General features: G+C 36.9%; 3 protein-coding genes and 1 long non-coding RNA gene across 11 annotated transcripts; 2 read left to right on the forward strand and 2 right to left on the reverse strand.

Annotated features, from left to right (window-relative positions):
* Window positions 1–1392: 1392 nt before the first annotated feature.
* On the forward strand, window positions 1393–5036 carry LOC107221344 (pre-mRNA-processing factor 17). Its single transcript, XM_015660289.2, has 8 exons — window positions 1393–1747; window positions 1821–2037; window positions 2912–3238; window positions 3321–3535; window positions 3597–3860; window positions 3927–4060; window positions 4286–4507; window positions 4744–5036. Exons 1-8 carry the CDS (start codon window positions 1547–1549, stop codon window positions 4919–4921), a joined length of 1758 nt encoding a protein of 585 aa, XP_015515775.1. The 5' UTR covers window positions 1393–1546; the 3' UTR covers window positions 4922–5036.
* Window positions 4744–6198, reverse strand: LOC124293166. Its single transcript, XR_006903112.1, has 2 exons — window positions 6090–6198; window positions 4744–4890 (listed from the first exon to the last, which is right to left on the reverse strand). It is a non-coding gene; the product is annotated as an uncharacterized LOC124293166 (long non-coding RNA).
* On the forward strand, window positions 6064–12041 carry LOC107221373 (transmembrane protein 181). Of its 8 annotated transcripts, none has more exons than XR_006903110.1 (15): window positions 6210–6338; window positions 7667–7756; window positions 7856–8031; window positions 8122–8225; window positions 8300–8449; window positions 8521–8623; window positions 8698–8851; window positions 8932–9012; window positions 9102–9201; window positions 9412–9539; window positions 9661–9810; window positions 9907–10212; window positions 10370–10496; window positions 10603–10716; window positions 10793–10934. XR_006903110.1 is itself a non-coding variant. In XM_046733043.1 (14 exons), the coding sequence occupies exons 2-14, from the start codon at window positions 7721–7723 to the stop codon at window positions 11702–11704; spliced, it is 1650 nt and encodes a 549-aa protein (XP_046588999.1). In that variant the 5' UTR covers window positions 6210–6338; window positions 7667–7720; the 3' UTR covers window positions 11705–12041. The 8 variants fall into 8 exon arrangements, 5 of the variants coding, with proteins under 5 accessions (XP_015515823.1, XP_015515822.1, XP_046588999.1 ...); XR_006903111.1 differs by having other exon boundaries at window positions 9907–10098; XR_006903109.1 differs by having other exon boundaries at window positions 9907–10496.
* Window positions 12042–12185: 144 nt separating this feature from the next.
* LOC107221352 (cell cycle checkpoint protein RAD1) lies at window positions 12186–14475 on the reverse strand. The gene is made up of 5 exons (XM_015660302.2): window positions 14249–14475; window positions 13940–14164; window positions 13673–13867; window positions 12612–12887; window positions 12186–12521 (listed from the first exon to the last, which is right to left on the reverse strand). Exons 1-5 carry the CDS (start codon window positions 14339–14341, stop codon window positions 12492–12494), a joined length of 819 nt encoding a protein of 272 aa, XP_015515788.1. The 5' UTR covers window positions 14342–14475; the 3' UTR covers window positions 12186–12491.
* Between the last annotated feature and the right edge of the window lie 2034 nt (window positions 14476–16509).

Consider the following 16509-nt stretch of genomic DNA (forward strand, 5'->3'; position numbering starts at 1 on the left):
AATAATACCACTCTACTTTATATACATAAGAAAATCAAGTTAAATGCCCTGGCATGAATGGGAAATACGTTTAAGGTTCTAGAAACCTCTACAATAAATTTATTAATACGCAGGTTTAACATACTTTGCGACAGAAAGCAGTTTTACGGATACTTCACATAAACTGATAACCCGCGTACAAAGCAGCACTGATAAAGGCAAAAAAGTAATGGCAACTTACCTGGACCTTGCTAAAGCTTTCGATACAATACCGCATGAATAATTACTCAACAAACTCGAGGCAACAGGAATACAAGGAACAGCAAAATGGTTTCGAAGCTAGCTGAAGGTGAGAACACAGAGAGCGAAAATTGGAAACACATACAGCGAGAAAACGAAGTTACTCTGCGGAACCCCGCAAGGAATTATGCCCTCAGCTCTACTCTTCAAGATTTATCACAAAAACACACACCAAACATGGACAAGAAATAGAAGAATACATTGCAAACAAAGTATAAAACAGACTACCCCCGCAAATGAAGAAAAATGAAGATGTACTCCTTCAAGAAATCAATTACACCATGGCTACTACAGGCAGGCAGAACACTATACGAAGAGTTGACAAATACAGGGATTTAGAACATATAAATTAAGAAACAGTTAACTTTTAACAAAAACAGAAAAAAACAACAATAGAAAAATATATTGTAAAAAAAAAATCTACACCCCATGCACCATACTTGCAGATAACACAATTAAACAGATAAACATCCTACAATCCTGCGCGCGAGTTTAGACTCATGTAGGAACAATTCACACTGAAATACAAATGTATGTAAAAACCTATATGAGGGAATAAACGATAAACAATAATTTCTTTCAAACTTTTCAGTGGACATTTGGCCTATTTTGAAAAATAGTCAAATTCTTCGATGCACCACATCGACATAATTTTGTGAGAGGAATCGATTGCGCACAGTTCGAATATGCAATCAGATTCTTCATCTCGCTTTTTTATTTACCACATTTCTTTACACTTCCAATTAGGAATTCTAGATTTTAAAATTCTTCGAATAAAAATGTAATGGACCTTAGCCATTGACCTAACCACGTGGGTTTCGATCATGTTTCGATGCGCGGCTTTTGCCATTGCGTCGGTACTCATTTTCATGAGCGACTTTTCCCGCTAACGGCGTGGCGATGCCGCGTCAAGTTACCATCGTGTCAATTAGACGCCCGTGAAAGTCCAGCCTGTAATCATACGACTCGGTTGGTAAATGAACGTGTCAGTAGGGATTTTATCGGTAATAAATACATTGCTCTGTAATTTCTAAGTTTTCCTGATGCGACGCCACATGCAAGCTGGTTGCTAGCGCCACTTTAAGAAAACTACACACATTCATTTACAAATACATTACAAATGCTTCAGAGGGTGTCGAGTTATGTTTGGTACTTTGGTTATATTTATTAAACGTCACTAGTATACGACTAACGAAATATTGTTTTGCAAATAAGTCCTGCTGGTTTATACTTTCTAAGTTAAAAGTTGCGTCGAATAAAATAGAAAATGCTCGCGCTCAAAGAGTATGTGAGTAGCGATGATAACAGTGAATCCGAAGAAGCATCAAGTGTCCCTGCAACAGAGATTGAGGTTAACGATTCGACCATTTCAACCGATGAAGCAGTGCATTTAAAACCACTGCCTGGAGGGAAATCCATATCTTCTCTCGCCCTCCAAGTCAGATTAGCCCCAGAAGTTGTTCCAACGGTAAATAAATTTATTTATATCACCTTGTGATTAAATTGTCATTGTTAATTATTACATTTAAATTGTTTATTAGGGCACAGAACTATGCGTTCGACACATAGATTCTACGTCAAAAGAGGTAATGCACAATCCAAAATTTGAGGAACTCTTTGCACCTGATGTAGGACCAGATAATCCATTCAAAACACAGCAGCAGAGAGCAACAAAAAACATGCTCTCTGGATACGTGGAACAAGCGCATATCAGTGAATTTCAGTTCGAAAACCAGCGTCGAACTTTTACAAGTTACGGTCGGTATTACCCATGACTGTATATTAGGGTGTTTTGATGCAAAATTTTTATTTTGAACTCTACCTGAAAAACTTATCCATAAGATAAGCAAAATCCTCTCCAACGGATAACTGTTACATCCAATTTTAAAAGATTGTTCAAATAATTGAAATTCAAAGATTTTGTATTCAAATGGTATGGAACAGATTTCAAATTTTTTTTTTTTCAATTGTCATCACTGAACTACGATTAGTAAACAAGTAAGTTCTTGACTAAAGTTTTCATTGAGTGAAATTTATAACTCAAACGACTCGTAAGTTGTGATACTCGGGTAAAAGGTCAGTTTTTTCCATAAAATCATCTTTAAATGTTTTTTGTGGCTAAATTACTGGCTTTACAATAAAAATCTTCATGGCGAATTTGTAGGCAATTCAATTCTCTATAAATATGCTCCGTGGACCAAAGTCTATAGCTTCAATAGTTCACAATTTGTAAGTCTTGAAAGTTAACTTTGTGTAGAAATTCATTTTTAAATATCTTTAGTGGCTAAATTATTAAGTGTACAACAAAACCTCGGCACTTTTTGGAAAGTTACATTCTCTACAAATTACTTCCACGATTAAGTCTGTATCATTAAATGCAGCTGAGTATTAAGAATTTGAAAAAATGTAATCTGCTCCATGCTATTTAATGGGGAAACTTACAATTTTGATAGCGACCTTTTCAAATTGGATTTAAGTGATATCTTTTTGTTCGAATTTTTCTGTTGAATTGTACAAGTTTATCAGGTGGGAATGAAAAAAAAAAAGTTCTTGTCAAACTAAGTTACTTGTTCATCAATTCTGCAACCCTTGCGAGTGAAGTTTATTTAACGGAAAAACTTTGATTCATCAGGGTACGCATTGGATCCCACAGTTGATGGTAGTACAGAAGAAGGAAAAACTCTTGTCGGCGCCAAAGAGGCTGCCGAAGAGACTGGAGCAAAGACAGTATTTGAAAATACCGAATTGAGACCTGCAGACAAGAGAAAAAGAAACAGAAACAATGATCCAGCCGATATTGAAGGATTCTTGGGTCCTTGGGGAGGCTACGTAGACGAAAGACGAGTGATAAAACCTACCGAGGAAGAAGCTGCTGAGCTTGAAGAAATCTTAGCCAAAAGAAATAAGAGGGGCAAACAGACCGAAGATAAACCACTTGAGGAGAAGACTGTGCTGCACAGTGAGTTTAATTTGCTGATGGTCATTCAGTTGAAATTCGCTAGATTGTGATGTGCAACACATTGTTATTCACTCTTTTTTAGTCAAGGACAGTGTGGATTACCAAGGTCGATCATTCCTGCACGCACCACAAGATGTGGGTGTCAATCTACGGTCAGAATCACCACCCGATCGATGTTTCTTACCAAAATCCCAAATTCATACGTGGGAAGGACACACCAAGGGTATTTCGCAAATTCGGTGGTTCCCACGAACGGCGCATTTGCTTCTTTCCTGCAGCATGGACTGTAGAGTCAAGGTGAGTTGTCAATAAAGCACAATGCCTCATACCTTAACTAACGTTTCATTTATTCTTACAGCTGTGGGAGGTGTACAAAGACAGGAGGTGTGTTCGTACTTATTACGGGCATCGACAGGCTGTGCGCGATGTCAGTTTTGATAATGACGGAAAACGGTTTCTGTCTGCCGGCTACGACAGATATGTTAAACTTTGGGATACTGAGACTGGCGCTTGCCTTAGTCGTTTTACCAGTCGGAAAATACCTTATTGTGCAAAGTTTAATCCTGATCCAGACAAGCAGCATCTGTTTGTAGCTGGAACAAGTGATAAAAAAATCATTTGCGTAAGTAATATGAGTTTTGCAGTATGAATTGACCCAATTTAATCAATGTCATTTTCTCTTCATTAGTGGGATATCAGGTCTGGTGAGATTACTCAGGAATATGACAGACACTTGGGTGCTGTTAACACGATTACATTCGTTGATGAAAATCGAAGATTCGTCACAACTTCGGACGACAAAAGTCTCAGAGTGTGGGAATGGTATGTAAGAAATGTGAGAGGTTAGCCATTTTCTAATCTGGTTTACACCACTCGTGAAATCATCTGAAATCTCATCAAATCTTAAAATCTTGTGAAATCATTAGTGATCTTTGAAATCATGTGAAACTTTCTAAATCGTGCGTTCTTGAAATCTGGTATACACAGAAATATATGAATGTGTACCATCAGGAATCTCAATATTCTAACTGAAAATATATTTTGTAGGGACATTCCGGTAGATATGAAGTACATAGCTGATCCAACGATGCACTCAATGCCAGCTGTTACTCCATCTCCAAACCAAAAGTGGCTTGCCTGCCAAAGTATGGACAATAAGATCGTGATATTCTCGGCTCTTAATCGGTTCAAAATGAATCGCAAGAAAACTTTTACCGGGCATATGGTCGCCGGATATGCTTGCGGACTTGACTTTTCTCCAGATATGAGGTAAGCCTTTGTGCCACTTGTACTTTACGTAAGGCTGTACAATTCATCTTAGACTTCGATTAATTGTTATTTCTAAGTTATCGATTAACTGAAAGGACCGATTTATCGATTGACCGAAAAAACGAGTAATTAAAAAAAAAAAGAACAAGATAATTCGATTAATCGCACAGCCCTATTGTAGGAATTCATTTCCTACGACTCAGTTGTGATACGCATCAACATCGTTTTACTTACAGCTATCTGGTTTCCGGAGACGCAGATGGTAAATGTTACATATGGGACTGGAAGACGACAAAACTGTACAAAAAGTGGAAAGCTCACGACGGTGTTTGCATCTCGACTCTTTGGCATCCTCACGAACCTTCTCGCCTAGCAACAGCTGGCTGGGATGGTAAAATCAAGTATTGGGATTAGAATCACGATTCCGTTGTATATGAATATTAAAATAAAATGAAAAAACAATTTGTATATTGTATAACTAAGTGTAATACCGAACATGTACATAAATCGACGATTTTATTTCTTTTTATACTTGTGTACATACTAGAATTCCTTGTAACTTGAAACTGTATCACTGATTCGTTATTCATGCATCTACTACCAATGGAGTTTCTTCACCACTATGGGATGAAGAAAATTGAGACAATCGTTAAAAGATGTGGACACCCTTATACACTTCACTTTTCAGTCAATTTTGGAAAATTGCTATTGATGCGAGGAAAGTTAAAAAAATAACCAACTATCGTATGGTTAATAGATATGTACTAGTTTAGCTGTATTTTAACCTTTGAAATTAGAAAAATTGTCCTTAACTGTTCAATTGTACTCATCATACTCGACGCAACACCTTTCGACATGTTTCACATGATTATGTCGAAACGATAGTGGAATTGTCAACAAACTTGGTACACATTCTATTTTGATGTACAGTTTTAGCAGAATCTAAAATAATTCAGTTGTAAACTAAACTCTGTCAGTTCTAAATTAAGGATGTGGTGGGTTCGATAATTTCAGTAGGTTTTTAGTAATTATATCGAATTTTAACACATATTTGGGTCATAACTTACAGAGTCTAGCCTGGACATAAATTTTTCTATTTCCTGTGAAAACTACGTATGAGAAGAAAATGTGTACTAAATTTCATAAGAATCATATTGTCGATTTCGAAATGACCGTGTGAAGTGTTGAAAGATATTGCAGTTTCGAGATTAATTCGTGCAGTCAAACAATTACCGACCATTTTTCAAATTTCGAAGTTTAATTTCGAGACAAATCTAGTATCTTTCGGCCGTGTATTGTTCTGTTATTCGCGAACCTTCCGTATCGATAACAGTTATTCACACCTGATCCGAAAATGAAGCGCGAATGGGTGACCAGTGTGACCACCCCCTAAGTTGAGTTACCGAAAAAAATAGTGTACGATCAAAAATATAGATTGTAAACAAATTTCAAATTTCTCGAAATTACAATATACACACATGCGCCCCAAGTCACCGTATCAACCCTTGACATATGTAACAGTCAATTTCCATTGTATGTGTTGAGATCCTAACAATAATTAGGCTGCATTTAAGGTACATACATGCATGCAGTTCGTAGGATCAATATGATATCGCCGAGGCGCCGTGCGCCGCCGTAGTTGGCGTATTTTCCTTCCGTTCATCGCGTTTTGTTATAGTTTTCGAAAGATAGGTACCGCGTGGTCGACGAACGCGAAACAGCGTCCCCGTGTCCCCGTTGTGCTGTTTCTCAACTCGTGATGGTTTTCCGAATATTCCGCGTCATACTCAGTAGTTCGCAGTAATCACATATTCGTGCATCCCTTTGAAAGGTACAAAAGAACTTGATATCCCGGAACGTAGCTGGCTGATTCCACAAATTATTCCTTCCCTGCTGTGGTTGAAATTTTTGTTTTCTTTTTTAATGCGATCAAAACTTCCGTTTTTTCTGAAATGCCTTGAGAAGCCCTGAATAAATTTCGTGAATCGGCATATTTTCTTAGACGTTTCGTGTGCCCAATTAACTATGCTTTGTACCTCGAGTAGAAATATTTATCAGGCTCATTGTCAGATAAAGGCTACGATCAGACTTACCTTGCCATCTGATCAGGTAGACATCAGGTTACTTGGTCAGGGCCTGACCAAAAATGCCCTGATTAGAGGCTGAGTTCAGGTACGATGGTCAGACCTTAATTAGCAACGTAAGCTCATCAGACGTTCATGAGGGCAGGTTGAGGCAGTACCTGATCCAGCAGTGTTTGTTCAGATATATTGAATTATGAAACATATGTGACAAATTAAATTTTATATCAATCCAAGGCTGAGGCTACCAATAATGAGCAGCCAATTTGACACAAGTTATAAACTCCAATATGATGTATTTACGATTATGTATATAGATGGCCACAGTTTATTATAAGTCATTTGATATTTTCATCATAAGAACGGCTCGGATTTTCATGACACTTGATGGCTGCTCACGGTACTTGTGATGTATCAGGTTTAGTCAGGGCTAGATCAGGTGTGCCATAGTAGAGTTTGCCTGATCTGAGCCTGCTTAGGGCCACTACCGAGACATGCCTGATATTAACCTGACCAGGGCCACATCAGGAGTGCCTCAGTAATGGATGCCCGATGACAACCTGACCAGTGGCCCAACAGGTACGCCTCAGTAGGGAATGCCTGATCACAATCTGACAAGGGGCTAACAGGCACGACTCGGTAAGGAATACCTGAGGCCGAACAGACCAGGGCCATATCAGGTGTGCCTTAATAAGGGATGCCTGATTTCTACCTGATCAGGGCCTGCTGGGATATCAGGCTAGCCTGATCAAATTTCTACTCGGGACAGTGACAGTAATAGATTTTAATATTAATAAAATTGAAAAATAAAATATTAATTTTTATTATTTTTATGTTATTTTCCTAATCTATTTCTCTAACTCATTATTTTTTAACTCAAGGATTTATTTCCCTAATCTAATGAAGCTTTTTTAAATTTCATTTTACTGGTTTGTAAGGATTTATAATTATACAAAACATGGTATAAGAACATAGATTATGGTTCGAATGTAGCGAATAAATATTGCACTTACTATTGCAATCAATCCGAATTAGTTACAAATTTGTAAAATTGTGATTTTTTTCAACATTACTTCAGGTTAACGTTACAAATTTCAACTCATTATACTGCCATTCGTATAATTAACATACAATGGAGTTGGCTGAATTTCAATGGAACAAGAGAATGGTGGGAATATTAAAAGACAGTTAATATGAGGATTGATAGCTTGGTCATCGGGTTACGACTGAATAGATATATCATCAATAATTTTCGTAATGTTCTCAGTCGAACTACGTTATCAGGATGTCGAAGATGAATGGAGCAAGCTTAGGATATTCATACCACTTACCGTCGGGAGGTTGGAACTTCAAGATCAGAAATGCACTTTCTCAATTCAGCGATATCTTCAGCGAATTCAACAAGTACATCGCACCAGCCTACCACCATGACCGTTGTGAAAGGTTGGAACAATTCTTTAAATACTCTCGATTAATTCAATTGCAGTAAACTTGACAAAAATATTCGACCATTGCATCTTTGCACTATTTCAGATCAGTCCAAATGCGATTATATTCGATGCACAAGCGTGAATTTGTCATGGTTTTCGTTGCATTCTTCGCGTGTTTTGGACTCGCTGTATTCATTGGCCTAGCAGGTATTTTGGATAACAAACTTGAAACGAAACTCCATTCAAGAAATTCGACACTTGATCATGTTTTTCACTCACAGGTCCACCCATAACTTCAACCACAGAGCAAAAGGCCCATTTGAACGGCAGCGAAATGGCCACAGGACCATACATTATGCGGACACCTGCCCTTTCTACCTACAGCCAGCAGCTTTGGGTCATCGCGAAATTGTCCACCTCGAACGTTGACAGTAAGCAAACCTTGCAATTATCTTTGGCCTAATGTTTTCGCTTTTCGAATTCATGTTTCAACATTTCCCAGATGAAAAATACGACGAGAGTTTTCAAGTCAGCGTCTCCGTCGACGGTCAAGCGTCAGATCGCAAAGCTGTATCCATTTTGGCACCAGAGGCTGGCCACAACAGGTATAGTCAGATGATTTTGTTTTTTATTTTAACTGGTCATTACTACCTCAAATTTCACACTATTCATTCTCTAGGACGAGGCATCTCAAGTGTGAACGCCAATCTTGCGAGGAGTTAGTTGTGGTGCACCTCGGTTTCCTTGACTATCCGCATTACATCATTACTGTGCGTTTCCATGGCCTAGAAAGTTTTTATCAGCGATACATCATTCGTGACCTCACATTTTATGTTAGTGAGAATGTGACGTTGTCTTTACAGAGTACTCATCTCGGTTATCACTTCATTACTAACGAAGTTTTCTTTCACAGTTCAAAAATTACAATCCGGCATTCACGCAGATTGAGATATGGTTCAGGTTGATCTTTCTTCTGGCAACTTTCGTAGTAACGGTATATCACACATTTTATTATATTAAGATTGAACTTGATCACGTTACTGTAATTTTCACAATTTCATGATGTTGTATTATATAATTCAGTGTTGGTTTGGTCATTCACTGCGAAAATATCCTGTTCACGATTGGTCCATCGAACAGAAGTGGTTGTCCATTCTCCTGCCACTCCTGATTCTTTATAACAGTAAGTTTTTCATCTGATTATGATCGTTATTCCAATAAACAAGGCACTGAACAATGTTAGTTTAGAACATCTGTCATTTCACTGACCCCTGCTGATCGCTTGACTGACAGAAAATACAGCTGTTAATATTTATTCGAGTGTAAAATACTGAACGCTGGATGTCGAGATATTTTGTCAATTGATGATGAACTTCGTATTTTCCTGTCCTAGATCCACTTTTTCCAATGACTTTTTTGGTGAATTCTTGGGTACCTGGAATGCTGGATGCCATACTGCAAACAACCTTTTTATGTGCTATTCTCATGTTTTGGCTCTGTGTCTACCACGGTCTACGACAGGTGCGCATTCAAACTGCAATGGCTTCATTAATATCATCATCAAAATTAGCGTGTGAACCAGGTAAACCCAGATTACCAAATAATAAAAGTTCACTTTTTTTATTTGTCTATTTGCATTTAGAATGAGAGGCGACTGGCCACATTTTACCTACCCAAACTGGTAGTTGTTGGAATGCTATGGGGTGCAGCCCTAACTCTTGCCATGTGGCTACGGTGCACCGAACTCGAAGACCCTACCTACAATTACGTCCTAGATACTTCAAATTATTACGTAAGTCTGTCTTTTTCAAGGTTATTCTCAAATAGTCCCGACAGTGGAAATTTCCAACCTTTGCTTAATCAACAAATGTTCATTTAATACTTTCAGGGGTTCAAGGTATTCTTCTTCACAGTTGGAGGAGTTTATGTGGCATATCTTCTTTTGTTGATACTGCGAGCGTACAGCGAATTGCGCTCGATGCCTTATTTCGGTAACACACGATAATAATGTTTACGTATTTTTTAACTGACGAGGAGAGCATCAGACTTCTGGATCATAGATTGTGGTGAAATTTCCGAGGTTGTTTCCTAGGCCTAGAATATGAAGCCTGTGATAGTTAGTTTGATATAACCGGCCTCTTTTCACGGATTCATTTACAATTAATTACATAGGCAGTTTTATGTATAAAATGCGGTAAGAAATTGAATCTGTCATGTATTTTCGCCTATATATATGCGAAAATGTGTGTGTGTGTGTGTGTGTGTGTGTGAGTGTGTGTATTAATTTTCATTGCTCATTGATGAAATTTCAATAAGAGGATCTCATAGATTCAATCGATATATTATTTCAGAATAACATTAAAGTAATTTAATAATGTTCGTGAATCTGATCTATTGTAAATCAAACGAAGGAAGGCCCATTGAATGAAACTTATACTCATCAAAAACTTTATAGGACGTTCGATTTCAAAGAGCGAGGTCAGATATTTTCAAAAGCAATAGTTTTATCATCAAAGGTTTCGAACAAAAGTTGTATGGTTTTAAGAAGGACTCGTTCATGTTTTGATAAAACCATTGTTTTCAGGAATGTCTGACCATTTTCGTCAAAATAGGATACCCTGTATATTTTAGGCCAAAGAAACACCGCCAGAAGTTGCAGCAGAAACCATGATCTGGATACTTGATTGATACTTTCCTCGTAAGTATTTATTTCAGTTCTCTTGAGGTATCTGAAAAACAATCTCTTCCGGTTTTCATTACATATGTTTGTGCAGATTTAAGGTTGCGTTTTCTCACGCTTTTGGCTGGCGTTGTTGCCGGCGTTTGCACTTTGGTAACAACACGACATTTTGGAACTGGCGTGTTTGAGGACAGCTTCGCTTCCCGACTGTCGACGTATTACAGAACTTCAGCTCAGTTTATGGCACTTTATGGCCTCCTCAACTTTTATCTCTACACAATGGCCTACGTCTACGCACCAGCTCTGCAGCAGGTGTATGGGCAACGTGAGTAAAAACGAACTCAATCAATATTCAATTCTTTACTGTCCGTAGGAACAGCACGTGAATGAAATTTCTGGTCAATTTTCAAGTTTCACCAACTTTTATGGCTCCAATTTTGTTCCATTTACGTGTAATGAATCAAGCTTCCAAATTATGATTTCGGTTGAAATTAGTCGGGGTATTTCTTTAGCCCAAAATATGGAGCCCCTGACGTGTAGTTTCATCTAATGGGAATAAATAAGCTTGTTGGAATTCATATTTACTTCATACAGTTCTGAAATAATATATCCATTCGTACTTAAATCTATATGAGATTTCATATAATTTAAACTTCATAAGAGGACAATGGAAATTAAAATTCAACGCAAAAATGCTATTATAATCAGTTGCAACTGGAGTGAAGAGATGTATATTAGATGAAACTACATATCACAGGCTCCAGATTTTATATCAAGGAATAGACCCCAGCAGTTTGAGCAGCATCCATGATCGAGAGGTCTAATACTCTCCTTGTTGGTGAGAATCCTTTGTATATATTTCATGTTTATAGATTCTTCGATAACGAAAGACAACCCAGCTTTTTCTATGATTAACGAATCGGACGAAGATGTAATCTATGGTTCTGATGAGGAGAGTCGTCGGCCGTTGACTCGACCGCCCCGAAATACCGACGATAGTGACTGAGGTAGCAAATTTTTCACGCACATACCTCAAAAGAGGAAATAACCTTAAAGAAGAAGATGAAGATGGTGATGAAGGAGAAGTCAATGACGACACAGAAGAGGAGCAAGAAGAAAAGGAAACGGAAGAAGTGTGAAGCGAGCGTGAAGTGAGATGTGAGAATTAAAAAGGTATAAAGAGCGGTTTAGTTTGTTCATGGAAATATTGTTGTTCGTGGTTGTCTTTTGACATTAATGAAGATGTCTTTTGGCATCGATCTGTATAAATATATTATATCTTGGCTGTTTATTAAAAACTGCTTGGGTAGCTGTTACACAGTTCGATAAGCACTCTCTGTTGATATCGACTTTGTACGATCATTATAATGACCTTTCATAATTTTGCATTGAAATTAAAGCGCGAATTTCTACGGGATTTGAAATCCTGCATATAATATTCCATCGAAAAATTCATTATTTCTGAGAAAGAACGATTAGTTTTTTTTACAACCTTATGTATTTGCTCGTCGAATGACTTTCATTATACATTACGCCTGATAATTGACCACGGAGAATTCAGTTCAGTTCAGAATTCACATGTTATAAATACACAAGCATATTAAAATATAAAACTTGCTTATCTCAAATGACATATTTGCCAAACTTAACTTCTAATAAGTAAATAAATTACAAAGAAACAAAAGTGTACTTAAACTTACAAGCCTCTGGAGGCTGCAGATAAGAAAAATGACCCAGTTTGTGGAACACGGTAGTAATAATCGATATTCAACTTTATACGTGATAGTATAATATCACTCGTCCATGTCCACAACAGGAGAGATCTGCAAAAAAAAATGTTTGAAAGTAAAAGTAAAATACACAGTTGTTTACCCAGTTCTTGGATTAAGTTTTGAAACAACTGTACGACTCACGTAATATTCTACGTAACACGTGTGGCCATCTTCTGCTTTGACCTTGTACTGGAAACAAAGCAGCCCATATTTGTCTGTTCTTATTGACACAATAATAGCACAGGATAATGGTTTCATAGCTGGTTTGAAATGAGTTAGTTTATAACATGAACTGGCCGTTGTGCTGCACTGAAAACTTTCTATAAGGTTACTATCGCGAGGTACTTCGACTTGGCACTCTCCAGCTATTCCATCTGTACTTATTCTCAAGTATGGCGGTTCAGGTGATAGTAAAAGCTGAAAGAAAATTTTAACATTCATCAATCGCCCATTGAAGAAGACGTGGAAGTCTAGATTAGTTGGCTCGTGTTGATAGACTCAAGGATAAATAGATCGTATCACCTGAACCAAATGTTAGGAAAGGAGAAAAAAAATACTGTTCAACAAATCTCCAGCAATGTCATTCGTGGTAAGAATATTTAACACGAATGAAACGATATCTTTATCTATGTAATGGAAATCAATTTGCACAGATTTGAATTAAATAAGCCTAAATATAAACAATTTGAGACAAGGCTTTACAATTAGAATGATCAAACTCTGGTGTTTTTGATCCAATATTGATTATTGTTTTTTGGGATTATTTTGTTGACCATGAAAATCTCCAATCCACATAAAAACAGAGTTGTGTTTAGGTAGGGTATAACAAATGTTTGTCAAGAATTACATTTGTGCACTGTAACTTTACTACAATGTAAAATTTTGGGAATATTTTTTGACAATTTGTGGAAGTCTGGTCAGCGAGCAAAATGAAATTAAAAACATTAGAATCAGATCCAAAATTCTTGCGTTTAATTATTTTGAGCATTCTAATTATAAAATCCTTCCTAAAATTGTTGATATCGTAGTTTATGATACTGTAATCTGCTCGGATGTATATCTATTACAGAGTAAGAATGTTGTTGCATTGGTGTTCACCATCATTGGCACAAATTACATTATTGGAAATTGTTCAAATGGCTCTTTCTCTTTTCCCAGCTTTTGATTCAGATGATACGGCCTATTTGTCATTAATGAATTACCTCTATCACATCACAGGTTGGATCTAGTTCCGACAAAACATCTTTGAGTAAATCGGTTTTGAGTAATACTTTGTTCAATACATTATCTTGAGCAAGATTGAAATCCAATAGTTCATCTGGTTCTTGAGTCTTCAGCGAACAATCAGTCACTATACCGTTTTCTTCAATGAGTACAGTTACAGGATACCCAACACCCTGCAATTCAGATCGAGCTGTAATCTGATTTCGTTCTGAAGTGACAAACCTTATGTATTCACTTCTACCCACCCTATAAAATAATTGCAGAGCAACCGAGCTACCCTGAGTGTTTATTTCTCCCCAAAACATACACAGGCACTCGACTAATACTGACAAATTAATTCTGAATATCACATCCTCTTTCAAATTGAATTCTTCAAATATTTCTGTAGGAATATACGCACTTGCTTGCATACATTTTGCATCCTCAACCGTTACTTTCAGTCCATTGTATGTGCCAAAACATGTAGCGGTCTGAAATTTTTATGAATTACACCATTTGTTTCTAGCTGCATAGCTGAATGCTGTTATAAATTTCATCAAAAATAGCATGCACACCTCTTTGAAGTTGACCGCTTTCAGTAGTTGAACAACAGTCTTAAGATTTTTCAGCTTTGCAACTAATTGATAAATCGCAGTGTCTTGACTCATTTTGTCAAAATGTTACATGGAACCTCATCAAATCACGAAACAGCGGTGATGCAATTTCTTGTACAGAAAGTTTCTCGTTATCAACAGAAGATAGCCAAGCTGCTAAAATATGTTTACATGTATGTTCTGCTTGATCATTGAGAACACGATACCTGTAATGTATTTTTTATAATTAATATTTTTCAGCCCTTGAGTCAAAAAAGTTTCAGAAATTCGAAAGACTTAGCCAGTCTATTTATCTAATGGTATACCTGAATGATGCACAGCTGCAGAAATTAACTTCAGGAAATAATGTATATATTTCACCAGATATGCCTGTCACTTGCAATAGCCACCGAGCATCATTCACACTATTTCCTGGCTCAGATTTAACGCAAATCTTTTTTACTCTTGCCAATTCGTATAGCTCAAGAGCACGCTCAAAAGTTGAACCAAATATGCCGTAAAGTCGCAGCAACGATTCGTCAGAAACTAGCATTAAATAAATGGAATGAATTAAGTATGCAACCAAATAATATTGGGAGATTTGAACAGTACTTTTCAAAATTTTCATGGCTATTTCTCCCACGATAATATTAAAAGGAAATGTATCACAAATATGATGTACATTTATTTTCACTTGCAAACTTCTCATAGACTTCATGCAGGACCTGCTTTGATGCCAGCGATAAACTTGTGTCGGCCCCCTGAGGTTTGCTTTTACTTATAAAAAGTAACTTTGCATCCAAAGACATTTCATCATGCTCGTTGTTCAACAATTAATGACTGTTATGTTCGAATACAAAGCTTGCGAATTCAATAGCAACTGTGGGTATCAGTAAATGTGTTCAAAGATGAATGAGTCGCACCATCTGAATAAGTTAGGAAAAGAGAAAAATCTCCAGCAATGTCATGAACTCTGTGTTTATGATCTGATTCCAATATTTTTGAGCTTATTTTGTTGACCATAAAATCACTATGGTGGCTGTTTAACAGAAATCGTGGGAAAAGCATTCAAGAAATCTTACATTATGACATAGTATTAATGTGCAAATATAATTGTTGACGAGAATCTATTGTACTGTAAGTACACAAATTCAACATTTAACTAATTGCAAAATTTTCTTTAGGTAATCTCTGGAGATCTCTATTGTGAAGATAATAAGCCCAAAATCGTTGGATTGAGATAAAAAATATCACAGTGTTTAATCATTTTGCACGGTTTAATTTTTTTTTACGTTTGCATATTGTTGATGTCTTAGCTTGTTTTATTTCAATTTGCTCAAATTCATCTGTAATGCGCAGTAGGAATATTTTTTCATTCATCTTCACTATCACTGGAAAAAATAACATTGCTGGAGATGTTTCAAGACTTTTTTGACGTGGGGTATTCTGCGACCCCGGCAGTGTGCAGCGGTCAGGGTTGAGGCTAACACCCACTTCAGTTGAAGCAGAAAAAGAAATTTCCGACGAACGAACATTACTCTGATTGTGAGTAAAAGTATGTGAAAGTGACAGTTTTTTTAATTTTTTGTAAATATATGAATAAACTTCTTAAGGGTGTGCCCTCCTGGTCGATTTCGACGTTGACCAAATATCTCCACATATCAAAGTCTACATACATATCTTGCAAGAGAAAAAGGGCCTAACAACCCGATTTCATATACAATTCTGAACAAAAATACTCCAATACATTTTTATTTGACGCAGAGATAAATAGAAATGGCATGGGTTCTATGAAATTGTCATGGTAAATTCGTAGAATTCATGCCATTTCTTTATTTCTGCGTCAAATGAAAATGAATTGAAGAGTTTTCGGTCAGAATTACGTGTAGAATAGGAAGGTTAAGCCCTTTGTCGCGTTTAAAATACGTGGAATTCGATATTTCGAGATATATGCGTCAACGTCGAAATTGACCAAAGCACTCCCTTAATAAATATCTATTCTTAAAACTTTCATCGCGTGGACCAAAAAATTCTGAACATTTTTAAGAATTTCAAAAAATGAACTTATGAGAAAAAAATTGCCCGTTTTCCCAACGCGCGAATGTGCCAAATATGACACACCAGGCACCAACGGGTTCGTCAGACCAAAAACGGCTACATTCAATGTATGTATGTACATACATGCATACAAGTGTTCCGAAATCGTGATTAGAAGTCGTCGAAATGTTTGAATTCAACTGTCA

The sequence above is a fragment of the Neodiprion lecontei genome, chromosome 2 (genome assembly GCF_021901455.1).
Source record: "Neodiprion lecontei isolate iyNeoLeco1 chromosome 2, iyNeoLeco1.1, whole genome shotgun sequence".
Classification (NCBI taxonomy): domain Eukaryota; kingdom Metazoa; phylum Arthropoda; class Insecta; order Hymenoptera; family Diprionidae; genus Neodiprion; species Neodiprion lecontei.

What these genes read in the sequence shown, in the direction of transcription:
- LOC107221344 (XM_015660289.2), top strand. Translation starts at nt 1,547, where the DNA reads ATGCTCGCGCTCAAAGAGTATGTGAGTAGCGATGATAACAGTGAATCC. An exon ending in GCATGGACTGTAGAGTCAAG is followed by an intron (nt 3,536 to 3,596) that starts GTGAGTTGTCAA and finishes TTATTCTTACAG; the next exon opens with CTGTGGGAGGTGTACAAAGA. An exon ending in GACTTTTCTCCAGATATGAG is followed by an intron (nt 4,508 to 4,743) that starts GTAAGCCTTTGT and finishes TTTTACTTACAG; the next exon opens with CTATCTGGTTTCCGGAGACG.
- LOC107221373 (XM_046733043.1), top strand. Translation starts at nt 7,721, where the DNA reads ATGGAGTTGGCTGAATTTCAATGGAACAAGAGAATG. An exon ending in CCAGAGGCTGGCCACAACAG is followed by an intron (nt 8,624 to 8,697) that starts GTATAGTCAGAT and finishes TTCATTCTCTAG; the next exon opens with GACGAGGCATCTCAAGTGTG. An exon ending in ACTCCTGATTCTTTATAACA is followed by an intron (nt 9,202 to 9,411) that starts GTAAGTTTTTCA and finishes TTCCTGTCCTAG; the next exon opens with ATCCACTTTTTCCAATGACT.
- LOC107221352 (XM_015660302.2), bottom strand. Translation starts at nt 14,341, where the DNA reads ATGAGTCAAGACACTGCGATTTATCAATTAGTTGCAAAGCTGAAAAAT. An exon ending in AAGCGGTCAACTTCAAAGAG is followed by an intron (nt 14,165 to 14,248) that starts GTGTGCATGCTA and finishes TAAAAATTTCAG; the next exon opens with ACCGCTACATGTTTTGGCAC. An exon ending in CAACCTGTGATGTGATAGAG is followed by an intron (nt 12,888 to 13,672) that starts GTAATTCATTAA and finishes ATTTTCTTTCAG; the next exon opens with CTTTTACTATCACCTGAACC.